Below are 24,223 nucleotides of genomic sequence, written 5' to 3' on the forward strand. Positions count from 1 at the left end.
CAAAAGTCTATAATACTGTAATGCTACGGGGTTCACGTGGGCGCCCTCGCCGCGCCTCAAGTCGGCCCCCCACCGTCGGGGACTCGAACACGGGTTTCTGGCGTCACTCAACAGGGACCCAGCCACTTGAGCCAAAGGGAAATCCCCCATCAACCCGGCGGCTGCGGTCCCTACTATTCACAGGGAAGGGCGGGGACGTCACTGTGCTGGTAAGCCGGCTCTCACAACCAATGGAAGGGTCGTGGACCCTTCTTTAGGTGTGTCAATAATAATACTATAACTATATGATTAAAAGAAAAATCCTGCCCTACTACTGAAACTGGTCTGGGAAAAAATCCTGTAAACAACATCTCTACATTCAAAAGAAGATATGTGGAAATTGACTTTAAATTTCAATTAAATGAAAACACCTCAAATAACATCCTTACAGGCTCCTCTTACATAACTGAAATCCACTGTTCAAGGTCCTAAATTAGTTTTGCAATGCACCATAGCAAAATCCATCGATTGTGTGGTTCCTTTCCTGTGTCAGTATTTTGATGGTTTGGTTTAAGTTTGTTCAGAAATGCCTGCAGGAATGTTTAAGCATAATTTTATTTTCTTTATAAACATTAACTAAATTATATAGTAATCACACATACAGTACAATCACAAAAGTGTCAGCACCTGCTTACCACCTAAAAACACTGGGATTTGCTCAGTTTCTCAATATGAGACAATTAAGGACTTGACAGTCATGGTGCAATGAAAGCCAAATGAGCTTGCAGTTCTGTGGGAGAGGGTTCCCAAATCCAGCTTTATAAGCACCTCCTTCCTGTATTTTCAGGGAAAAGCAGGAAACTACAGCTCCATAATAATCGCTCCTGTTTGCTGTAAAAATTTAATTCCACTTGTGTTCCTGACTAACAGTAATGGGGTCATTTATTGAGATAACAGGCCTAAATGAACAGTGTGCAGATCTACAGCCACTGTGGATTTTAGGTTTCCTTCAAAATCTGCTAGAATGTGGATCTTCTTTACTAAACATGAGAAGCACTGCTACAAGCAAACACTATTCAAGAAGAACTGGTTCAAGGCTTTAAGTGCCTGTCTGTGGAGTCCATATGTTCTTACCATGTACAAATGAGAGTTTACTGTTTTCTACAACCTCCCAAAGACATGCTGTTTAGGCTTGATTGTCCTTGATTGTTACAGATTGTAAATTCTCCTATTTCAGGGCATTGTTATGTCACTTGACAGTGTTGGAAAGAATTTTTGTTAAGTTAGATTCTCGTCCGATATAAACCTGTTTTAAAAAGAAATACAACTGTGCTTTGATCAAATCATTTTAAAAACCCGACAACAAACACAAAGTGTACAATTAAACACATCCAGCCTCTGGTAGAGATGATTGACAGTTTGATAGTTGATAGTTTTAATTCCTCTAAGACCAGGTTCTGTTCTGTACTTTGTGCAGCTCTGTATCTGAAGATTGCTGTATCTGCACAAAGTTTGATAGAGCTCATTTTAAGATCAGATTGCCAATCTGCCACTATTCAGTGATGACTTTAAGAAAGCACTTTACATTCCTACAGATAATGGGTGGGTATTGAGTTTGTTTAAACCATTTTTATATTTTTAAAATAGTAAATTGCCATACTTGAATTAAGGTATCAAGCACCCAGGAAGAATTAAATTATCATTAATGCAAAATACAACAGCAGCCAAGGAGACACATCTACACGGGCAAGAACATTTGTTCGGTTCTAACTGTAGAGCAAGTAAAACATCCTGAGCACAGTTTCTTCTTCCAATCCCCTTTCTATTCCCAGTCTGCTTTGTTTGTAATTTATGAGAGCACAAAAAGTACAGCTACATGAATCTCTTTCTGAGGCTGTTCAAATGCTTTCATTCTACAGCACCATCAATTCACAATGACAGTAATTTAAAATACAAAGTAAAAAAAATTCAGAACAGAAAATATAGTAAATGGAATATTGAATCGGTTCTAGTCATTATCACACTATTGTCATGTAAAGAAGAGCTGAGAAATTGTTCAGTTTATCTTTGCTTATCACTGTGGATCCCTCTCCTTATACCAATTAGTAATTAAGTGCAGAAGGGGAAGGCTGGAATGTGGCTCCCCCCACCAACGGAGAAATATTGATTTACACAAAGCGGGCTGCAATTCATTAATTAAAGAGGCTTTTATCCTAAATGATTGCATGATGAAATGAGTGACTGGAGCCTGGTGTAGAGCAATTTGAATAATTTTGTAGGCTTTAAACAAATTAGAACAGGTAGTAAGACTGTTCAGTCGACCAGAAAACCCTAATGATTGCTTATAAGTAGGATCCAGTGCTATTATTCGCCTGCTGATACACTGTTAAGTGACAAGCAACACACCATTACTATTCTATGATCTATATCTCCATAGTGCAATGTGATAATGACTGCATAATGTAGTTGCACATAACCAGTAGAAAGACCCTGAACCCTGAAAGTAGCAGTCACACAAATAGTCTGTATATTTTTATACAGCTGTTTTTTCTAGCATTACAGCACATGGCTATCACAATGTTTATATTAAACACAGTGACTTTACCAGGGCTTTTGTGCATCTACACTGAAAAGCATTATTGGAGTTATTCCCTCCTATGGGCTGTAATGAAGCCCTCTTTTATATATGTTTTACGGATATTGATAACCTGCAATGCTTTTCACTCTGGTAATTTACTCCATTCATCTGAAACAATAGGGAATAAAAATTCACGACTGAACCTTCAATGTAACTTTGAATGAGGAGCTACAGTATATAATTTTAAACTATCCTGCATGTAAGATCCCCAGTCCTGGTCCTGAAAGGCCAGTGTATCTGAAGGTTTACCTGCAGGTTTATCTGCAGTTTAGGTCTTTATAAAGTACTAGTACCTAAAGAGCTGGTACAAAAAAGAGGTAAAACTAGTCCAATTAGCCAATAGTGAGCTGATTAAGGTTCCTGCTACACTAAAAACTCATTAACACACTGATACTGGAAGACAAGGATTGGGGAACCCTAATCTGGAATACAAATAAGGCAACATACAAACAATAACAAATGAGAGGATGCCATTTGGCCCATCTAGCCTGTTTGATAGTTTGTAGTGAATTAATGCAATTTTTAGTTAGATTGTATCTTGAACGAAGCCAGGTTATTGATTTAAACAAGATATATTGTTCCATACTCCCACAACCCTTAGAGCAGGGTTTCTTGTAGTAGTACACAGATTGGTTCCACCTGGCCAAACAAATGCATGAACAATGACAAAATTTCCATAAAAATCTATATTGAAATACTATTTCATAGTAATAAACCGTAAGATCATTTGCAAACCACCAGCAGTGATGCTACGTAATCACATCGCTCTCAGGTCTCACACATTGGGATCAAATATAATCTCACGCCTTTGTCTGACATTCTCCTTGCAACTGCTCTTTACGTTGATTTAAAAAAGTAATGAAGGTAAAATTTTGAAATCACCATGGAGACCCATGGATCTATTTATTAATGTGTTTTTGTACATGAATAAAAGAAAACAGCAAGCAAATGCCATTTTTGACAGAAACTCTCTCACATTTTTGGACCCTTGAGAGCTATGTACAGTAAGTAAGATGGGTTATCATCAGGTTACAGACACATACTGTGTTCTTTTGTTACTTGCCTCAGTGAGCCCAAAATAATAAAGTGCCTCAATAGAAAAAAGAACACAATTATGGCATGATTCAGATACATAGCACAGAAAACAGTAAATAAAAACTTATTTCAGGCACTCACATCGTGAGTAGCCTACACCTACTGTACATTATACAGTATGTATCCTCTATACTCAAATTAGTTGTTGGGTGAAAAGATGTCTGTTAAGAATATTATTTAGTTATCATCTGTATTCCTGCTTTAATTGCTACTAAAGTGTAATCTGATCAGCATCAAGTCAAAATAATAGATTAACACAATCTGATTAAACAAATAGGACATACACAATTGTATTTTTTGTTTAACACATTGTTTTAAATATTTACTATGTTGGAAAATGTATTTGAATCAATAAGATTCAAAAGAGGTGTCCATGGGAGGATACCATGGAGGAAACCACATCTCTAAAAAAAAAACCTTGCCACCCATCTCAAATTGGCCAAAGACAGCTTGGATGTTCCACAACACTACTCATAATGTTATTTGGAACTTTATGGCATAAATACACATTATATTAAGAGGAAACAAAACACTGCTTACCAACACAAAAACCTCATTCCTAACTGTTAAGCTTGGTAGTGTCAACGTCACTATACCGGGGGGCATTAGCATTAGGACCCATATGGACCGCAGGGCGAGCGCCCCCTGCTGGCCCCACTAACACCTCTTCTAGCAGCAACCTTAATTTTTCCCAGGACGTCTCTCATTCAGGTAACGACCAGGCTCACACTTGAATAGAAACTGTTCTGTAAAGAGGAATGGGACAAAATACCCCTAAAGTGCTGTACAGGACTAATCAGCAGCTTACAGGAAACTATTTGCTGATTGCTGTTAAAGGATGTTCCACCAGTTACTAAATCTAAAGGTTCACCTTCTTTTTCCAGCATAGACAGTGAATGTTTTAGCAATGTGTTCAATATAACATTGTACTTGTGTGTTGTTGTTGTGTTCAAACAACATGTGTTGTTTAATCAGATTGTGTTTATCATTAGAGATGAAGATCAGATCACATTTTAGGAGCAAAGACTGCAGGAACACAGATAATTCCATAGGGTTCACAAACTTTTTATGGGGCAGAGGGGGGTAATGGTGAAGTATACCACTTGGCCTGAGCTTTTTCCTGCTTAAAGAATAAAGGAGTACCTCTTGTTTTTAGTTTAAGACACTTCCATAGAGTACATTTAATGTGCCTTCTTGTTCTGTCCAGCATTCCATGTCTTAACTTGACGCAAGTGTTTTCCTTGATTTGTGTTGTTACTGTTTACTAAACCATATCAGGATTAGGGAACAAGAGTTCCTAAATCTCATCTCAAAACCTCCAATGTGCAGGTATTCCTGGTACAAGCATGTTGTCATGTACCCTTGCCAGTCAATCAGAAGTGCCTGGTGCTGAAAAAGAAAGAGAAGATGAAACAGTTGCCTGTTGCATTTGGCAATGCCAAATAAAATCCACAGTGCACTCCAGAATTATTGGCACCCTTGGTAAAGATGAGCAAAAAAGGCTATGAAAAAATGTCTTTGTTGTTATCAGCTTGACCTTACACTGAAAATATGAGAGAAATCTAACCTTTTGGTGAGGTGAAATTATTCATTTAAAAAATCCTTATTAAAAAAATAAACATTTTTGACAGATGGTGGTTGGATCTTCCAGCAGGATAATGATCCAAAGCATACCTCCAAATCCACACAAAAATGGTTCACTGACCTCAGAATCAAGCTTTTGCAATGGCCATTCCAGGCCTCTGACCTAAATCCCATTGAAAACCTGTTGGGTGAGCTTGAGAGGAGAGTCCTCAAGCAAGGACCAAGGACTTTGTATGGAGGAATGGTCTCAGATCCCTACTGTATATATGTGTTCACCCACCTCATCCAGCATTTTAAGAGAAGACTCAGTGTTGTTATCTTGGCAAAGGGAGGGTACACAAAGTACTAAATGCAGGGGTGCCAATAATTGTGACACGTGTTTTTGAGAAAAATGTTTTGATTTGTTTTTTCTTTAAATAATTTTACATTTCTTTCATATTTCAGTGTAAGATCAAGCTGATAAACCATAAACACATTTTTTCATAGCCTTTTTGCTCATCTTTACCAAGAGTGCCAATAATTCTGGAGGGCACTGTAATTTATCCAAACTGCTTTTTTACCTTTTGTTTGCAAAGTCGGATATGGTTTAGTCAACATTAACAGTTCAGATCAATGAAAACAATCCAAGCCAAAAGATGGAAGGCAGGACAGAAATACAACTTGAATTAAAATCACAATAGATGTACTTAGCTTCCAGCATTAAAGAGGGATTTTAAAATCAATGAGAATTTAACAGCCCATTTTATTGTCATGTTGATACAGTATTGGCCTGTTATAATAAGATCCTTTATAGGGCAGAACCATAAAATGGTATGATGTTGACTCCAATGTTTTCCAAACATTGCCAGAACACTACCACATATAGTACACTACAAGCTATTTTTCTCAGTGAAAATGTTATTATTTCTTTTAAGGGAAATAAGGTGGACTGTAATTTGTGCTGTGGGATATAAGAGAATTCCATGTAGCTACACAATTACAGGGTTAAGGGAAGCTGTTATGGCAGCAGTTCTTGTCAAACAAAATCAGCTGAGGTATTCCGCTCCTGACAACATTATTTGTCAGTGGATATTCACTGTCTGTTACTCCCATTTCTGCTAAAAACCAAGCAACATGCTAAACCGCTTACGTTCTTTACATAAGCCTTGAAAAAGATGCACTCTAAATACCTTCCTTCTTGTAACCCCTTTTCTGCCTTAGAAACTTCCTCTCTCATTGTTTATTTTTGCCATTTCTTAGAATGAAAATTTTGGTGTGTTTGAAAGTGTTCTTTCCCTGTGTATAAGACTTCATTGAAATGGTTTGCACTTAATCTAAATAGTGGGCTTACAAGAATTCAGTGACAGTGTTTAGACTGCTCTTTTTTAACTTGACTCAAATTCCAGCCCAGACTCTATCCAAATTTACCATCTGTTAAAGTTGTCAGTCAAAGGCAGTTGTATAATTTTATTTTAGTTAAGGAGTAAACACAAAGAAACACTGAAAACATTCTATATGGGCTGGAGTCTTAAGGCCATTTGCAAGTAATAATAAGGTCACACCCGCGACCCTCACGAGTACAGGCTTACTGAAAATGGATGGATAGATGGAATAAAGTCACACATTCACATTCGGAGCTCAATGTAAATAAACATTTAGCTCATTCTGTAAACCTAAAAAAAAATATGATAACACACCCTCACTAGGGACTATCAGCAAACAGACTTACTTAATAAACCCATTTTTAAAAACCTCTCTTAAATCAACAATGTACCTGTGTTGAATCTGTAGACAAAAATGCCTCTACTTGAATATTCCACTGCACACTATATGACTGTAAATACTAAACCTGAATGGCAGATGATGGAAGAGAGGGGCTCCTTGTTCAAGACTTTGGTTTCACTTAAGGAAAGGGGCATGTGGACCTCTCTCCCACTGGGAACAGTAGCCCTTAAAAATGAGATCACCTCTTCTTTCTTAAGGCTCCCAGTTGTGGGTTGCACACCTTTTGGACACTTTTAAACAAATGTTTCCTGTATTTACTGTCCATTCCAACACTGTAAAAACACCAGTAGTCCATTTCACTATGATAAGAAACATTGTGCCAGGCTACTCTTGAAAGTTGGCGTCGTGAACCATGATATAATCATACCGTAGTATCCGATTACCCACTGAAATCATGATGAAACCATATGGTAAAATTAACTTCAAATAATATTATGTGAAATAAAAACTGGTTAAGCTGGTTATTATATCTATACTTGTTCATTGTAGAATATTCCTAGTTGACAGGCTTACTGTAAATTGTCAGTAAAGTGGATATACAGTACATACCCTCCATACAAGACCTCTTTTTTAAGGTAACATAATTTGCAAGGGGAACTAGAAATAAAAAACAATTTGTGCTTATACAGCTAATACAATCATTTTAAAAACTGAGATATAAAGTTAAACTTTATAACAAAATATTCTGCATGTACAGTGATGCTAGAAGGTTTGTGAAAGTTTGCTAGAATTTTCTGAATTTCTACATAAATTTCTGCACCTAAAATGTGATCAGATCTTCATCTAAGCCATAAAAATAGATAAAGAGAACCCAAAAAATAAATAACAGACAAAAGGATATACTTTGTCATTCATTTATTGATCAAAATGATCCAGCATTTAATGCCTTTGTCAGAAAAAGTATGTGAACCTTTAGAATTATCAATTCAGTTAAGGGGATAATTAGAGACAGGAGTGTCAATCAATAGGATAACAATCAGGTGTGTGTTTAGGTGGCCCAGCCCTATTTAAAAAACATAAACCTGTGTCTTCACTACCTACTGTAAGTCTGGTCTTGAACGCATGTCATGCCTCGATCAAAGGAGATTTCTGAGGACCTCAGAAAAAGAGTTGTCGATGCTCATCAGGCTGGAAAAGGTTACAAAAGGACTTTGGGCTTCACCAATCCACTGTCAGGCAGAGAGTATACAAATGGAGAAAAATCAACACCATTGTTACTCTCCCCAGGAGTGGTCGTCCAACAAAAATCACTCCAAGAGCAATGCGTATAATATTCCGGGAGAACCCCAAGGTAACGTCTAAGGATCTGCAAGCCTTTCTTGCACTGGTTAATGTCAGAGTTCATGAGTCCACCATCAGGCAAACACTGAACAAGAATAGTGTGCATGGGAGGATCGCAAGGAGGAACTCCAAGAAGAACACTGCTTCCTGTTTAAAGTTTGCTAAAGACCTCTGGAAGAGCAGAAGAATACCGGAAGAATGTTCTGTGAACGGATGAGTCGAAAATAGAACTATATGGCTTAAATGAGAAACGTTATGTTCAGCAAAAACCAAACACTGCATTCCAACATACTGTATGAACCTCCTCCCAGCTGTGAAACCAGGGTGGTGTCAGTATCATGGTTTGGGGCTATTTTGCTGCCATGGGACCAGGACAGCTTGCCATCATCGACGGAACTATGAATTCTGGATTGTACCAGCAAATTCTACAAGAGAAAGTCAGGATATCCGTCTGTGAACGGAAGCTCAACAGAAGGTGGGTCTTGCAGCAAGACAACGACCCTAAACACACAAGTCAGTCTACCAAAGAATGGTTGAAGATTTCGTGTTTTGGAATTGCCGAGTCAAAGTCCAGACCTTAATCCAATAGAAATGTTGTGGTAGGACCTGAAGCGGGGAGTTCATGCAAGAAAGCCTACCAACACAGAGTTGAAGCAGTTCTGTAAAGAGGAATGGACCAAAATTCCTCCAAGCCAATATGCGGGACTGATCAACAGTTACCGTAAATGTTTGATGAAGTCATTGCTGCTCAAGAGGGTCACACCAGTTACTGAAAGAATAGGTTCATATACTTTTTCCGACAAAGGCATTTAATGTTGGATAATTTTGATCAATAAATACATGAAAAGGTATATCCTTTTTTGTGTTATTTGTTTTATTGGGTTCTCTTTACTTATTTTTATGACTTATATGAAGATCTGATCACATTTCAGGTCAAACGTATGCAGAAATTCAGAAAATTCTAAAGGGTTCACAAACTTTCTAGCACCAATGTATGGCCCCTCATTCTCAAAGCAAGTGTAAATTAAGAAATGTCTTTATTTCTGAAGATATTGAAACTGGAACTCAAGCCCATGCACTCTGAAATCCAATGCCCAGTTCTATCAGATAAGCAGCCTTGTAGTCACAGAAAGTCAGTGCTGCAGATATGGCAGCTGGTTGTTGATCACCTGACTCATCAAATCTTAAGCTGTGGAAGACTAGAATTAGGAGGCTCACGGAGAGAATGGTAGGGGTTAAGACTGTATCCCAGATAACATTAACAAGGGATGTCTCAGCTGCAGAGAGCAGCCCTACAGAAATGCTGTGCAGTGGTCTGCAGGAGATGCCAGCTGTCTCCGCTTTAAGAAAACACATTACCACCTGTCCTCTTATCTCCTACTCACAATGAGAAGCTCAGCCTACACTGCCAGGCCATGGTGCGTCCAGCTGCCTTTTTTAATGCCAAACAGCAGTTCATGTTTGCCAACTTGCAAGCAATCATGAGAGATCACAGCATATTTCAGATTAGTGCTAGAAGGCAGAAGGGCTGGGGAGAGAGCCGTTAAACTGCACATCCTCCCTTCAGCTCGGTCTTTCTTAGATCTCCTCTGCCACACTACTAGTGTGGCTGAAATATTTGCCAGTGCATAAGCTTTGAAAATCAGTTCAAGTCACACGTGTCTTCTTTTATCAGTGGTATTTCTTGCAGGAGCAACTGTATAAACTAAACATATTGTACAAAGGGTGACATCTTCTAGAAGGAGCTGCACAAAGAGAAAACCAGATACCCATTTCTTAATATTTCACAATTGATTATAATTGTATTAAAAAAGGAGAAATTTTGTCTTAATCTCTATGTTAGGTTTTGGTTTTCATATACAGAACCAATAAAAAAATTCACAGAAACTGCACAATCTGCAAATCTGTTTTGCACAGAGAATTAAATTCCACTTTTTCAATGCAAGCTGCATCTTCTGTAGTAATAATTAAGTTAAATGTAGCGTACATGGTCAATAATAGAAATTAGAATAAAAAAGGTATGCAGTTTCCAGGTAACAAGGCTAATGAGCATCCGTTCTTCACTGACTGCCATCAATTACAGACCCAAATGAATCAGGAATACAACTGCCTCAACCTTTGCTTCAGAAGCAAGAACAAAATGGACATGTTGACCTTACTATAAAATTCAGATCATTTTGGTATTCAAAAATGTACTGTAGTAATTACTAGTTCATAGCAGAGATGATACACTTAAATTTTGGCTGATACGTCCAGACATTAATCCCCCCATTAAAGTTGAGTACTTCACAATGCACGGGTTGAGCTATGAGGAAGACTGATGATTTCAGCTCTAACTAGGTAAAAATGTCCAAACATATACTGTTTTGTATATAGAGGACTATAAAGGACAGTTACATATACTGTCCTCTATAAAACCTGTCATACACACAGAAAATACTATAGATTCTGAACTATATTGAATATATTCATTGAGGGTTTTTGTCTCTATACAGGTCCAGATATTGACACCCCAATCACTAACCTATTACTGCTAAAGACCAGACAAAATCGAATTATCACACTGCCTGCACAGTGTGCATCCTGCTGTAATCCCATCAGGAAACTCCACAGATCATAGGCACTGACAATGCTGAGGCATTGCAATAACAGAATGTTACACCGTTTGCCTGCTCAGAAACCATTACTGATATTCCTAAGAAACAGATAGCATGCACAAAACATCAGAATGGTTATCTGTATATCATACAAATTTAAAAAAAATTCAAATTCAGAGAGAATGTTATGTAATGTCATTCTACAACCTGCTGTTAAAAAAATAACAGAAACTCGGACACTTTCCATTCCAAGATGCCAGCAGACTACAATAGGACAGATGTTTTAACTTGGGTTACTTAAACACAAGCAGTACTTAAAGTGAAAGAAAAAAAAGGATATACCACTCCCTAACTCTTACTTTGTGATCACACTAGTGATACGCACAGACAGCAATTGCTTCTTTGAACCAGGTGAATTTAAACCAGATTACAATTGTTGAAACCGAGCTCCCTTCAGTCTACTGGAACACTGAAATCAAGAGGACAGAGCAGGAGGCTTCTAAGCCATAGATGCCTCTTGGCCCCAGTGAGGAGGTCATGCCCTAGCTGTCACTCTAACTAGAAGACATGCTGACAATAACCTCCAGCCCTCCCACCCCCAAGAGAAAATGACATGCCATCTTCTCCCTAATTTAGATGTAAGCTACTCCTATAGAAGGTAGCTCTCTGCTCTTAAAAGAGATTCTCATCTCTCTCTCACTCTCCATCTCTTTCTGTCAGGTGTACTGTTACAGAGGATTCTTCAGTTTCATCACCACACCCTTTCCAGATAAACTCCACACAAAAGAGAGGGCTATACCTAAAGCTCCCCAGACTCACTCCGTCTCCCCATCCAAAATCAGCCTTAGCTTTTTGATAAATAAGCCACTGTCTACTGGGCCCTAGAGATCAAGCTCTTTTCCTGAAAATCACTGCCACCCCCAAGTTTTGGATTTCAAAACTTATGAGAAGGTAATGATCATGTTCCTGACTTCAGAGCAAAAATGATATCAAGTTCCATGAAAATAAATAATTAAGAAAACATATTAAGCTGGTGCATGTCCAAGATCTAGAACACCTAAATTAAGTCCGTATTTTCTTCAAAATATGCACATCTTCATTGTCAATGTTTTTAGAAATAAACACTTTATTATAATTGAAGTGGTGGAAAACAAAAAATAAGTATGTTTTTCCAGTGCTTAAAAAGTTTAATATACAATTTTATTACCAATGGAAACCCCAACTCATTATGATGCAATTTCAGAGACTTTCCTTTGTTTGTTTTTTTCTCAATAGTAAAACTTAAATGTCTTTTAAAATTTTAAATATTTTTTAAATATTTAGAAATCTCACAAAGAACACAAGGAAAATAAACTGAAGAAGAAAGAAGAAGAAAAAAACCTGAAAAGGGCTCCACGGCCGAAACGTTGTGTTTTCTTTCTTCTCTTTTCAGCATCGAATAAACCTATTACTTGTTCCAAGGAAAATGAAGCTCACCAAGGATTCTCATGTTAAGCCATCCTCAACAGCAGGCACCAAAATGCTATAATTTGAAGAGTATTCTTAATTCTTTACAGCTGAAAGATTTTAATTAGATGACAGAAAACTGCATGATTACAAATGCTGCCAACCAGCAACAACAAAAATAAAGTTCACAGTAGCATAACTGCCTTGAAGCCTGATCACATCTGGTCTCAGAACCTTTACAAAGCTGGGCTTGGAGTTAACCCTGGTGTCCTGTCCAGCTTAGTGTTACACAACCTGTCCTACTTTAAAATGGTGAAGAATGTTAAAAAAAAATTTCACTCCTCCAATATCCTTCCTGAAGTCTAATACAGTTAGTCTAATGTTGGCACACAATGGCTGCTGCACATCAGCAAGCAGATGCTGCACTTCAGAGGATTTTGCACTTACTGTAAGTGTTTGGGGATCCTTAAAAATCCTATGTGATTGCAATTATTATTATTTCTGTTTTTAAGGGATGAAGAAGAAAAAACACAAACAATAACAAAGTTATTGAATTACCTTTTTCATTAGTAAGAACACATACCAGCCATTAAACATGCTGCAAGCAAGTCAAAACGTGGAAACCAAAAAGGAGCTAAGTCTTTTAAAACTCAGCACCAGAAAACAACACACTGAAATGACACAATGTTTTAATTACTTTTATTAGATCAAGAAGTCAGAAATTATTTTTCTTTTTAGAATATAAATGAGTTTCATTACTTTCCAAGCTCTAAAATCCAATATGTAACATTCAGCACTGTGTAGCAAGCAAATTAACTCCAAATGTGAAAATAAAGATGCAAATAAATCACTTGAAAAAAATTGAACAAAAACACACTGCAAAATCAAAGTAATTAGTGATTAGAAAGTAACTGTTTTCCTTAACTGAGCTAATAATATCATTTTTTCCTTTCTCATTGACTGGTACAATTCATATTGCTGAAAACTGAGTGAACTGCAAATAATCCAATGTCTTTATGACAGGAGACAGATAATGAAAGAGGAGTAGTGAAGCCAGGCAAAAGAGACCTGAGCATAACAGGGTCAAGTCATTGTCTGGAATTACATTCAGTGGACACAGGGACCACTGGAACAAGTAATCAGTCTACTCTGTCCCAAACAAAAAGATACAACAGCCATATCAGGTAACATTACAGCCTAGCTTCTCTTTAATGCTCTTGTTTCTAATGCTTAATGTAAAAGTCAAAACTGAACTGTGCTTACTGAACTTTCAAATCATTTAGTTTCTTCTGGCATTACAGTCGTAGAAAGTCAGGCCTTTTTTCCAGGAATTAAACCTTTAGCTTTCTAGGGAAATATAATACAAAACTAGGCAGCAACATGAAGAAATTTAGGTTGTGTTCTTTTCACTGTGGATGTGAATCCTCTTTTCATTAGGGCAACAATAATGAAAATGGGCCACAATTCTGCATTCACATCACTGGTACTGAATCCTCTGAAGTAAGTAACTTTGCAAAACCAGTGCAGTCAACAGATGCAATGGCCATGAGACTTTCCTCATTGAATCAACTCAAGAACCTTTTTTCCCATCTCAGGAGATCTCTACTGAGAGGCTGTGCCAGTAGGCCCTTGTTCTCTGGCTAAAGTCCCACAGATGGATAACAAACCTAGTTTCTGCTGCAGATTTGTATCAGGACATCGCAATTATGCTTACTTCACACCCTTAGTCACACTTCAAGCTTATCAAGCTGCTTTATCTCTGATGCTGTTTCAGAGCTTTTCAGCAGTACCTGATGGTTAGATAAAACTCATCCTTAAAATATATCTAGGCATACAGTACATAACAAAAGCAAACTCCTTGTATCAGGCAGTGTCTGGCTTGATGAAGTACTGTAAATTAAATGGAAAGACAAAAGTTACACTGTCCTGCAACTATACTACTGAGAAATAGTGTCATAGGGCAATTTAAAAAAAACAGCTGAGCTTGTACAGGGTTTTTAAAAACTTACAATTGGATCATTGTTTTTCTTTGCCCCATACTACTAAGAGATTATTAATTAAATTCTGTCTTTCCCACTAAGACCCCCAAATCTGCACTTGCAAGAGTCATCTGCTATTCTCACATGCAGCCATCACTGGACACAGGAGAGCTTGTGTCAGCTGGGAGAGTTGTGAGGTATTTTAGATAATAATACTGCCAGGTCACAGGTCTGGCAAATCACAGAAGTCACAGCCTGTTCTGGCTCAACAGCTCCAGCTCACACAAAACTGATGGGACTCAGTGAACTATGAACCATTAAGATATCACACATACTGTACAACCAACTGAAGAAATTAAGAAAAAAGACATGCTGGAGCAGAGGAAATGTGATTTCTAAAACAGAAAAGGGCATCAGTCCAAAGGATTAAAAAGAGTTCAAAATAATTCCTTTAGTCTTGAATCTCAGTCTTGTCTGAGAGACAGTTTCATACCGCAACATATAAGCCTGCTCTTCATATCACGACAGGTGAGCAGAATCTGCTATAGCATGAGTAAAGCGGTCATCCAACATTGCCGTAGCTAAGGCTTAACAAGAACACTTCATTTTGGTGGGCACATGCACTTGCAGAAGCTGCATAAAAAATGGAAGACTCAATTAATTTGGCTCTGAGGCTGAATGAAGCAGAGGAAAGAACATTTACTTTCTGTAAGCAAGATTTTTGCACAGAGTAAGGCTTTCACAACATTGCTAGGACAGTGGTATTGTTAGAATACATTTACAGTGGGTTGTCATGACATATACTGTATAACCTGAGCTAAACTGAAACAAATGATTAAAAATCCTCAGCATCCAAGAACCAGAATGCAGACTCAGTCACAATAACAGCACAAGACACAGTCTGGTTTCATTTAAAATTATTAATGAAACTAAAGGAAACTTATTTTAATTATATGACCTAATGTAGCTACTAAACAATCTTCATTTATCTTGGCAGCTGACAAAAAAATCTGTTTTAAAAAAGCCAAAATACTCCTGTAAGCTTAATTTAGATTTCTAAGGTAGCACTTGCTCTCATGGTATAAACTTTCATACTGTATATTAGAGCAACATCCCCAGTTGTATATTCTATGTAGTTTAATGTAATTTAACACCAAAAGGATGCCAAATAATATTAAGTTTTATAGCTTATGAAGAAGACCATTGGCAAGCGCCTTGATTTCTTCCTTGAAAGGCTCAAGCAGAAAGAGCAATCAACACAAAAAATTAAAGACTGCCAGCCTTTCAAATTCCAACCAATCTCCCAGATCAATGTGCTCTCTTGGACCAGTTCTTGGTTAGGCAAAATCTCTGAGGCCTCTGCTTGTGTCCTGCAGCCACTTCAGTCCATTTTAATTTCCACTCACGCTAGTCTGCAAATACTGAGACTCTGAGCAAGACCTTAGCACCTCAGAAACGGCAGGGACCAGCTCCAAGGTCTGCTGCTGGAACTGATTAGTCCTCTTGGGGGCTGGTCTGGGCAGGTTAGTGGTCGTGACACATACCTCATCATTAGCTAGGATCTACCCATTGCCCTTCACTTGGTACTGTACCAGGCTCCTTGGAAAACAAATACCTGAGGAACAATTTGTTTCCCTGCCAGTCCTGGTCTTTGTGTGCTTTGCCCTCCATCCAAACTAGAAACCCAAACGAGCAGCAGAAAGTTTAGTGGAACATAGCCATTGTATAAACACAATCTGAATACAGTAATGATTCAAGAAATGTATTTAACAGGGGCCCAATCCAGCAGAGCTTAATCAACAAAAGAAAAAAAAAGTCTCATTTTAATTAATTAAAATGCCATGTAATTAACAAATTAAAATTACAAGAATGATAAAAAAAATTGTTTTTGTACAAGTTATTCTGGACTCAGCTTGTACTGTACCTGCAATGGAACTATTGCGGGCTTACCACTCACAAAGAAAGGTATTCTGCACTGAACAGACTTCAGTAATATGAGTGATATTGTTGATATTGATATTTACTGGAAAGGCTGGATTCAACAGTGACAACATTACACTGCACATCTGTTCTTCTTGCTTGAAGTGAGTGCAACCGCCTCCAGTATTGATGCTCATTATTAACTTTTTCTCCCTCGCCTTGCAGTAATGGTTGCCCATTGACAGGAAGCTGAGAGCTCAATAGATAAAGCTGGTCCTTAAGTATTCTAATAATACCTTTTGATTGATTTTTAAAGGACCTTCTAAAGCACATATGGTTTAATCTTTCAAGGGTAGGACTTAGAAGAGTTACAGTATAAAAAATTCTCTTTGGCACACTTGGCTCATTTATTCTCATATAAAACATTCCAATAAAATATAAAATATTCCATTACTGGCTTGCTAATATTTAAAAAATCTACTGAGTTTGTCAATACCATTGAAAATTGTAAATACTTGCAACAGGTCCTCTCAGAGTTTTCTAAACTAATTTTAATATAACATCCTGTGACTTGAATTTTATACTTTTAACTACTGTATGTATCATAACATTTTGTTGGTCTTTTTCTTTGTTTCCCTACATTGTCTAGAAAAATTAAAAGATGTCTCAATATAAACATCTCAGTCTTTTTCATAAGTAGCCCTCTTCTAACTCTGTTTCCCAATGTGAATTTATAAAATAGTTTACCTGCCTTCGTGCAAAACATTACATTAATCATCACCTGTTAGGTGTTTACCAAGTATTGAATTATATCTATATATTTTTTAATTTCATTTACTGCTTCTACAGTGTTTCAGTGAATCCTCTGCTTTACTTCAAATAATTTTTTCCATAATCTTGTACCTATAATTACTTGAGTTAGTTTTGCCAATCCTCTTTGAGATGGGTACTACGTTGGCAATTTTCCATTTCTAAGGTACTACTCCTGTCTTGAGCGATCGTTGGAAGAGTTACATCAATGGCTTCTAAATAACATATTTTACCATCTTGAGATTAATCTTGAGTGGTTCTAATATCCAAAACAGTTCCGTCGTTCTGCTGCCGGATACATGTTGTTGACTTATTCATTAGTAAACAGCTGAGTGAAACCACACCAGCTATTTACCACATAATTTCCTTTTCTTTGTTAATCTTTTTAACAATCAGGAATGACAATATGAGAACATAAGAAAGTCTGCAAATGAGAGGAAGCCATCCACCTTACCTATTTTGTTGTTACATTTTAAAGTAAAATACAACATATTTTTTCATAAATGCTGTGTATGATTTAGATAATACACTCCTACACAATGAACTAAAATAATGAGAAAACAATGCTTTTTAAAGTACAATGTAAACGAAATACTGCGATGGGTATCAAATTGCATCAGTATGTAAATGCTCATTGTAGTATAGGTACACCTTTAGCAGAAAGCAACATAGGACAGTAGAGAACAAATAGTGCATCAGTTGAACATATTTACACTATAAATAAAACTGCTCATTTATTATAACTGGAAAAATAAAGTTCAAGTATTGCAGTTGCACATTATCAGAAGGAAGATGCAATACACAGGATGTTGCTAATTACTTTACAGGATGGTGGATATTTGACCTCACCTCTTGTCTGACATGGCAAGCATGATCCCAAAATGACTGCATTTAAAATACATTTTGGAAGCTTTCTTTAAAATCACAAGGTGGTAATCTTGCTGTCAATGTAAACAACAAGAATTACAGTAGATTAAAACAAAAACAGATATGATAATTTCCCCTAATATGAAGAGCCTAGTCCTTTTCAATTTCCTCCTGGCTTGTCAATCGCCTTAGAACTTAATTACCCAGTGAAACTTAACAGTTACAAATATACAGTTAATCAGTGTTCCAGTAGGGAACTTAACTATTGCTGCATTTGCAACAAAAAAGGACATATTGCACTGTTCTAACAGCAAAAGGTGTTCTCAAGGTACAAGTCATGCTGTGATTTATTGGACAATTAAACCAAAACAGTGCTAAGAAATTCAGTCCAAAAGGACAAGAAGAAAAAATTCTCAAAGGAAACTGAGCTATTCATCCAAAACACCTTGCAATAATTTAAAGGAAACACAAATACAAAAGGATGTTAAAAATATTTAATTTGTAGGAGCTCAAGTTAAAAAAAGACAAGGAGAAGGGATTTCAGCTGCAGGCTGGATGCAGGCACGGTCCATATTCATTATTTTAAGGAAAGGCAAACAAGAAAATGAATTCTTTTGAATTAGAAGGATTATCTCCTCTTTCTTATGCCATCAGAGTGGTTTCTACAGTATGAAAGAGCCAACAGATGTCTATCAGATATTCCTCTGTCAGGGAGGGCTAGGGGGAGAAGGGGGTCTCTGTCTCAGATATGACTTTTACTGCCATGTGCCAACTGTGCAGCGCTCAGCAGATGACTTCCACTGCCGGTGAAGGGCTGCCTCCTCCGTCACGCTAAAGCACGTTCCAACCCCCCCAGCCCCCAATGCACACATTAGTTCGGTCACCCCCACATCCATTCACAGGACCCAGCAAGCTACAATGGACTTCATTTCCCCAAGGTCAGCCCCAGCCAACACTAAAAAAATAACAGTGGATTTTGTTTTCCTTTTCCTCTTGTTCTGTCAATGATTGTGAATGGAATAAAAACCTTATTCCAAATGTATGAGCCCTGAGCCTTGGTTCTGAAGTGTAAACTACATAGTGAATGTACAATTTGTTACAGACCTCTTACTCAAAATATCTGTGGAAGTGGTCACACGGTTTTAAGTTGTATCTTGCATGTGAAAATATAATTATTTGTCATCAGAAAATTTTAGTGGGTGTTAAACAGCAAGACTAAAAATAAAAAAGTACTTTTAGCAAAAATCTCTAATGGTACCAAAAGGCAAAGAAATCAGTACAACAGTCAAGCACATATTTGTGTAGATGAAAAAATTCAGCTTTGTTCATTGTTCCTACAGCTGCTAAAGTTCTAGGGAACAGTAAAGAAACACTGAGCAGAATGGTTTTAAATCCTTCCCTATATACTGTAGCAAATAATGTTATATTGCCTGGAAAGACAAAGCTTAATCAGTAACCTCTGGAGTAGAGCAAATGAGCAATCCATTAATAGAGATGTCTTTGTTTGTATGTATCTTTACCATTGAGTGTATAATGCTACTGCACTAAAGCAATGTGAAAATAAAGGAGAGATGGATATGTTTCAGAATATGGACATTTGGAAATTGTGTGCATTACACATTAACTAAAGAATGCTAAACAGGAGACAGGCTTTCTTTGAGAGGCTGTTGACTGTACTGTATGTTAAAGGAAAATGTTCAGGTCACACCATTACCTCTTACAGCTTGGAAAAACAGAGTTGTTGAAACAAGGATTATCTTTACAATGGGTTAAGTACTGGCTAATCATAGAAGTCAGCACCTTAACATGATAAATCTTTTTAGGGTTAAAATATATTTTAATAGTTTTTTATAGTTTATCAATGATAGTCATGGATAGAAAATAATTTCACTACCAGCTTTTTACATGGTTTATTTAAAAAAGTTTCAAAAGGTATTAATGAGAAAAAAATCCAAATTCAATTAGGTATCTTAGACATTCCTTCCAAAACTGCATTTTTTTCTCACAAATAGCATTGACAGCTCTATCTTTGTTTCAGTGTGAACAGTGTGCTTTAAGGAGATTCTAGACAGGGAGAAAGCCTTCTCGTTTCTCTAGGAAAGAGAAAAGAAAACATTTTGCAGGTTTGTAATTATTCAGTAGAATGCCCTGAATCATTAACGAAATATCCTGCTTAAGAGTTGATACAAGTTTAAAGCCTTGTAAATTTGTAATCGTTTTTGCAAATGTCTCCTGCAGGCATGTAGTCCAAGTTGCTCTGACAACATAATTATATGTAGAAATCCTGGTGTGCAGGGGCACAAAACATGTCTTTAAGGACAGGGTTGAAAATTGTGCCTTTATCGTTAATGTTGTGCTTGAACCTTGTACAGAGTAAGCAAAATGTATTACAGCTGTGGGCCATACTCATTAATTATGGGAATTTCAAGCCAAACGGTTTTTATTTCTATTTTCACATGAACCAATCTGAAAATATTATATTTTATTCATTTTTTACAAAGTATTTTTAGCATCTGATTTACAGTAATGACAAACACATGGAACACATATGAACTACTTTTTTTTTCCTCCAGGAAACTACAATGCTAAGGCCTAACGAGACGACAAAGAATATTAGAAACAGCAGACTGGTTGTTATTTGTTAGTGGCTGACATGACAAGACTAAATGGGATATTTTGACAAAACGTCAGAGCACCCTGATTTTTTTAAATCAATTGTTATACTTTGACTACTTCTGTGTCTGTGACTGTAGAAAATAGTTGGGTTTGCAATCTGCTCTAAGCATTTTGTCTCTTCTTTTGCACAATTCCTATTTTTAGTTTAGAACACTTTTTAGAAGTTTTTAATGACAGAGAATAAATCAAACTTTTTTTCAAATGGCACCTTTCAAGGATCCTTCACAAAGTGCTGTACATTAAAAATAATTTAAATACAAAAACATACCATATAAAATATAAATAAAAAAGTAGGTAAGAGTTACAACAATAAGAATAGATAAACGGCTACAAAACTAATAACCTTTTGCACACCCTGGAACAAGGATATTTCCATACATATGGATACACAAAATTAACAGTGTTGTAGTCCCACCCCAGATAATTTTCCAACAACCAATTTCAAATATGAAAACTGTTTTTTGGGAAACACCAATGAGAAGGGTTGGTTACAATCTAAGTAGAGAACAAAGTAGGAGTATTTAAAACACAAATGAGAAAGGAATTCCAGTGTGTGGAAGCAACAGAACCAAATTAAATAATAGTAAAGAAGGAAAAAAAACACTGGTGCCATTATTAGAAGGGTTAAGAGATTTGAGCTCCACCAGGCTCTTTTCTCCTAGCGACAATGTTTAAAAAGGCTCCATGTCAAGTCCAAGCTGATAACACTCCGCAGCTCTGACAAACCAGCCTGGCGTTTTCTAAATGGGTGCACGACCCTGTCTCCAGTCATCTTGATTAGATTACAATAAGAGCCTTAGTGACAGGTCCTGGACATCTATGCAAAGCACTGATACTTGAGACCAGTTCACAATGCTGAGGATAAGGGGATGAAAGAGAAGCAGCGACCACTGAAGTTTGAAATACTTGCCATTTTGTGACATAATCAGTGACTGGCCGATCTGGACTGACAGCCCCTACTCACACTCACACAAACAAACGCCTTGAAAATAAGTTTTCTTAGGCAGGGAGGGCCAGCCTAGTTCTGCATTCTGTTGGGCTTGGCCCTGTGTTTTGTTTGAACACTGGTTGTCAGCATTCAGAAAAGACAAAGAGTTAAAGGCTAGTGAAAAGAATGGCACAAGAAGGAAGAGCATAAAGTAAAACAGGTTTATTAAAACAAAACGAAGTGCTCAGAATTAACATGGACAAGGATGTTATAGGTTAAGGCAGCTACACAGGCAACAGTAACAGCTGTCATTCTAAAGACCAAGAGGGAACTGCAGCGAATTTTAAGGACAGGCTAGAAACTGTTTCATTATAAGAAGCAGCAAAAGCAAGAATTACTTGTTAGAGTCTACACTTTAAAACAAACACTCAGTAATAAGAATACACTGTCAAAAGCTTGTCAATCTACACAGAAGAAATTATGAAGTGCAAAAAAGTCAGTTTCTCCAACACTTTTTCAACACCACTTTGAGCATGCTCAGTGATCCTAAAAATGATGGAATTTACTTTCTCCTTGGCAACATCTTTGCCATTAAGGAAAGGGTGGACACCATTTTTTATGTCTAAACTTTAAGATGGAGTACTGTAACTACACAGCATCTAATGAGTGCCAATACTTACAAAGAGTATTTTCAGCTTTGGCTATGCAATCTATAACACAGTTACAAATAATATCCATCCATTTTCCAAGCCACATTATCTAATACAGAGTTGAGGGGCAGCCAAAGCCCATCTCAGCAAGCAATGGGTGCAAGGCAGGATACACCCTTAATGGGATGCCAGTCCATTGTAGGAGACACACACAAACATGCACACACTCAAACCACTGACCATTTTTCCAGAAGCCAATTAACCTACCAGTATGTCTGTGGACTAAGGGAGGAAAACAGCACCCAAGGGAAACTCATGCAAACACGGGGAGAACATACAAACTGAACATGTAGATTGCAACCCAGGAATGTAACCCAGGTCCCCAGCACTATGAGACAACAAAGTTAACCACTGCTCACTCACAACCACCATGTCACAAATAATATCTGTCATTTCAAACCTGTCATTAAATGCTGTAGCAAATATCGTACATGTGTTGTAAATAAATTTACACGCTCCTTGTATTGAAATTCTAGATCACACACTTAAAACTACTGCCACATGAAGATTTTCCGAGCAAAAAAAATGTAACTAAATGATTTTTAAATTACTTACTAATACAGAATGATGATGATAAGGTGCCTCTAACTGCAAAACAATAGTGGTGAACATAGCACTGAACCAGCACCCTAAGAACTACCTCATGCTGCCCCCTAAAATGTACAATTATTTTTCATTTGGGAAACAAAACAATTGCTTTGGATCAGTTCAATCAATAGCTGGTTCAAGTCAGAAACTGAAAGCCCACATAGAACAGAAGCCAACACTAGGACAGCCACAGCTGGAAGACACCTTGCCAAATTCAGAGCCAGTTCCACGAATAAACAGGGCTTGTACTCACTGGCCACTTCCAGGGATGCATTTTGGCTGATGGCCTCCCCCAGGTAGTTCCTGGCCACGCAGACGTAACTGCCCTCGTCCGGCTTGCTGCGGCGCCCGTGCACGATGCGCAGGAAGAAGAGCGAGCCACTGGGCAGCAGCATGCGGTGGGAGCGGGGGTCGTCCTTGTCGGTCTCCACCCGCTCTCCGTCCTTGTACCACTCCACTGTGGGGGTGGGCCGGCCCTCCGCCTTGCAGTTGAGGGTGGCCGGCTCCCCCTTGGAGACGATCAGGTCAGAGGGGTGCTCCACAATCCGAGGAGGGGAGTCCTCCTGGCGAAGGCGGGATCCTTTGACAAACACAGAAAAGAGGTAACTTTACTAACCCACAAGTGCTTTAACTGATTTCTGCCAATCCTGTTCTCGGCTAAGGAACCCATACAGCTAAAACAGATCAAGTTTTTCCTGAACCTGATTTTCTCAGGCATGTCCAGTTTATGTCCCTGAACCAAGCCAAGCTTCTAATCTATGTACTTGTTAATCTATTCTGTTCCTATTTTGTAACAAGAGGCAACCTCCTGGAAGGGTGGACTTTCCCTGAAGCTAAGATGGCTCAGAGAGAATGCCGGCACACAAGATGGCATCAACAGGCAAATGCTGAAACAAAGAAACAGCTGTGTGCCCTGCTCACTGATACCACCCCGGGCATGAGCTCTTCACTTCACTGCCCTCACAGAAGAGATACAAGAGCATAAGGACACTTACCACCAGATTCTTCAATAGCTTTTACCCACAAGCAGTGGGATTGGCAAATACATTTGGCCATACCCCTTGGACCACACCTACACCATCTACCTCGTTGTAATCTTATTTATCGCAGTCATTGTTTACATGTCTGCATTGTTTACACTCAAGCTGTTTACTTGTACATTGTCTAATGTTTGTTTGTATACTGTCTTGATGCACTGTCTGCACTTTATGTTTTACACTTTTTTTAACAATCGAGAGACTTTTTGTAAGAATTCCATTGTACCAGCACCGGTTGTATCGGTTAGATATGGCAATAAAGTTTAAGTACAAGGTTCAAGGTCTATATAAAATTGACTATCGAGCCAGTAGCAGGTACACTGG

The 24,223-nt window shown here is 37.7% G+C and overlaps 1 protein-coding gene across 8 annotated transcripts in view; it reads right to left on the reverse strand.

Moving 5' to 3' along the window:
- The window catches only part of robo1 (roundabout, axon guidance receptor, homolog 1 (Drosophila)), a 502,926-nt gene that overhangs the window by 189,112 nt on the left and 289,591 nt on the right, over positions 1-24,223 (reverse strand). For all 8 annotated transcript variants that reach the window (XM_069190216.1, XM_069190212.1, XM_069190214.1 and 5 more), the window contains one exon: positions 23,116-23,442. In XM_069190216.1, the coding sequence (XP_069046317.1) occupies positions 23,116-23,442 (327 nt within the window). The remainder of the gene's footprint in view (positions 1-23,115; positions 23,443-24,223) is intronic.

The sequence above is a fragment of the Lepisosteus oculatus genome, chromosome 5, assembly GCF_040954835.1.
Source record: "Lepisosteus oculatus isolate fLepOcu1 chromosome 5, fLepOcu1.hap2, whole genome shotgun sequence".
Lineage (NCBI taxonomy): Eukaryota > Metazoa > Chordata > Actinopteri > Semionotiformes > Lepisosteidae > Lepisosteus > Lepisosteus oculatus.